The 2,500-nt window shown below is 38.1% G+C and overlaps 1 protein-coding gene across 4 annotated transcripts in view; it reads right to left on the reverse strand.

Annotated features, from left to right (window-relative positions):
• LOC122251539 (uncharacterized) overlaps nucleotides 1-2,500 on the reverse strand; it is a 7,855-nt gene that overhangs the window by 4,478 nt on the left and 877 nt on the right. For 3 of the 4 annotated variants that reach the window (XM_043013556.2, XM_043013557.2, XM_043013558.2), the window contains exons 2-4: nucleotides 1,719-1,863; nucleotides 767-919; nucleotides 159-422 (exon numbers count right to left, since the gene is read on the reverse strand). In XM_043013556.2, the coding sequence (XP_042869490.2) occupies nucleotides 159-422; nucleotides 767-919; nucleotides 1,719-1,860 (559 nt within the window). In that variant the 5' untranslated portion in view covers nucleotides 1,861-1,863. Of the gene's footprint in view, nucleotides 1-158; nucleotides 423-766; nucleotides 920-1,718; nucleotides 1,867-2,500 lie in introns of all 4 variants that reach the window. The other variant, XM_043013559.2, reaches the window with a different exon arrangement.

The following is a 2,500-nucleotide window of genomic DNA, read 5'->3' on the forward strand; positions in this document are numbered from 1 at the left end:
ATATTCCTGATTTCTGTCTTTACTCCTTTATAGATTACTCTCTCTCTCTCTCTCTCTCTCTCTCTCTCTCTCTCTCTCTCTCTCTCTCTCTCTCTCTCTCTCTCTCTCTCTCTCTCTTTTCTTCTTCTTCTCTTCCTTCTCATTCCCCCCTTACTTACTGTGCTGCCCCGTGTTGGAGCCACAGATCCTGGGCACGGTCGAAGTACCTCCCGTCACGGTCAAGAAATCAACATTGCAGTTGCCATCGGCGTCCGGCTGCTCCAATTCCAAGTCCAGGAAATCGAGGCGCAATTGACAAATGTTGTTGTTGACGCGGTTAACTGTCAACATACAAGCGCCGGTTCCTGTATCTGAACCAGTGTATCCTGGGTTCACGAAGTAAGTGTTGTTGTAACTCGTGCTTTCGCCGCAGGTACGCTGAGCTGTGTGTATAGAAGAGGAAAAATTGATTAGAGATTCGCTGGGGATAAAAACCATACACATAGTTACAGATCTATCACAGTAAACACGCACCGAATCGGCGAAGGGAATGGACACTTATTCACATCTCACACAAGCCGAAGAAATTGTCGCTTATTTACACCCCATACAAAACGAAGAAAAGCGTCACTTGTTCACATCTCATACAAACCGAAGAAAATAGTAACTTATTTACATCCCATAAGACCAAGAAAAAAATGTTGCTTATTCACATCCAATACAAGAGGAAGAAAATGGTCGCTTGTTCACATCCCATACAAGACGAAAAAAATGGTCGCTTACTCACCGATACAACAAGCGCCGAAGCCCTTTGCGCAGCTCCCGGACGAGACTCCTCCGGTGCTAGAACAGTCGGCGGTAGGAAGACAAGTACCGAGGGTTCTGGTAGCGTCGTTCGTGGTACATTGGTCAGGAGAAATTTTCAAAATGGCCACGAAGACTGTTGGAGTTCATCGGTGATATAAGGGTTTCATTAGTGAATATGTGATGTTATTATCAATATTGGTTTTGTTGTTGTTGTGGTTATTATTATCAACATCATTGTTCTTATTCTTATTTTTCTTCTCCTTATTATTATTATTATTAGTATATCATTATCATTATTGTTATTTTGTTTATTTGATATAAATTTGTGCATCTGGGGTGATCGTTCCGAGATCTTAAAAAAAAACAATAACATTTGGTAAAAAAAAAAAATAATAAAAAAAAATCAATTTTCTTTCCTTGTCACTTACGAGCTAGAAAAAAACCTAATTCTCATAAATCGTACTAAAAAGGCTATGATATACAGCTATATGATTGCTATCATTGTTATCATTGTAAACATCACCTTCAAAGTGATCTCTAGCACCAGTATCATCACACAAATATTTCCCTTGAAATTTCTTGATACAAAAGTTTAAGTGAAAATCGGTACATTAATTTTATATAAAAACTCAATCTTATTTTTTCTATAAAATTCTATATATAGTAATTTAAGTTTTGTTTTACATCTACCTGAAATCTATATATGAAAAAGAACTTTGTTTTTCACATAAAAAAACTTTTCCCTATAACATACCAACACAAGAAAAGAAACTCAATCACTTTAAAAAAAAATCAATTTCTACTCCCCCATAAAAATCAATACACAAGTAAAACCCAACAACCCCCCCCCCTCAAAAAAAGAAGAAGAAAAAAAAAAAACATTATCCACGAAAAAGCAACTCCTATTTGCTTCCTCCTTCAACAACACTCACACTTCTCATCCCGTTCTCCTGCCACCGATTCCTCGATGAGTTCCAAGTCGTCTTGTTGGATTGTGTCCGAGGGGGCGGCCCAGATCACGCCCACGAGACCCAAGAACGCCGCCGCCCACGCCCATTTGCGAATTGACATCATTGTCTGCTACCGAAGAGAGAAGGGTCGTGGTATATGTTGGGGAAGGCGTGCAGGGAGATGCGTATGATACTGTATATGATGCTGTTTATATACAAATACATTATTCACGCGTATTAGTACGTACTCTCATTCTCGTTCTTACTATTCTTTTTCTCTCTGTCTGTGTCTCTCTGTATATTCATCTATCTGTCTATCTGTCCACACACACACATGATATATATATATATATATATATATATATATATATATATATATATATATATATATATATATATTATATATATATATATAAAGAGAGAGAGAGAGAGAGAGAGAGAGAGAGAGAGAGAGAGAGAGAGAGAGAGAGATAAAGAGAGAGAGAGAGAGAGAGAGAGAGAGAGAGAGAGAGACAGAGAGAGACAGAGACAGAGACAGAGAGAGAGAGAGAGAGAAAGAGAGAGAAAGAAGGAAAAACAAAGAAAGAGAGATCGAAGAAGAAAGCAGTCAATGAGAACGAAAGACGCCAAGAGGAAGAATATTTTTTTTACGCAAGGAACTAAAAATGCAAAAAAAAAAAAAAAAGATCCAAAAAAGGGTTTCAATGGTTAACGGTTATCACTTGTGGCTGGAAGATGAATCAGCATCGCAGTGAATGAGGCTG

The sequence above is a fragment of the Penaeus japonicus genome, unplaced genomic scaffold (genome assembly GCF_977035675.1).
Source record: "Penaeus japonicus unplaced genomic scaffold, GWHDUDI00000001_assembly GWHDUDI00000032, whole genome shotgun sequence".
Taxonomy (NCBI): domain Eukaryota; kingdom Metazoa; phylum Arthropoda; class Malacostraca; order Decapoda; family Penaeidae; genus Penaeus; species Penaeus japonicus.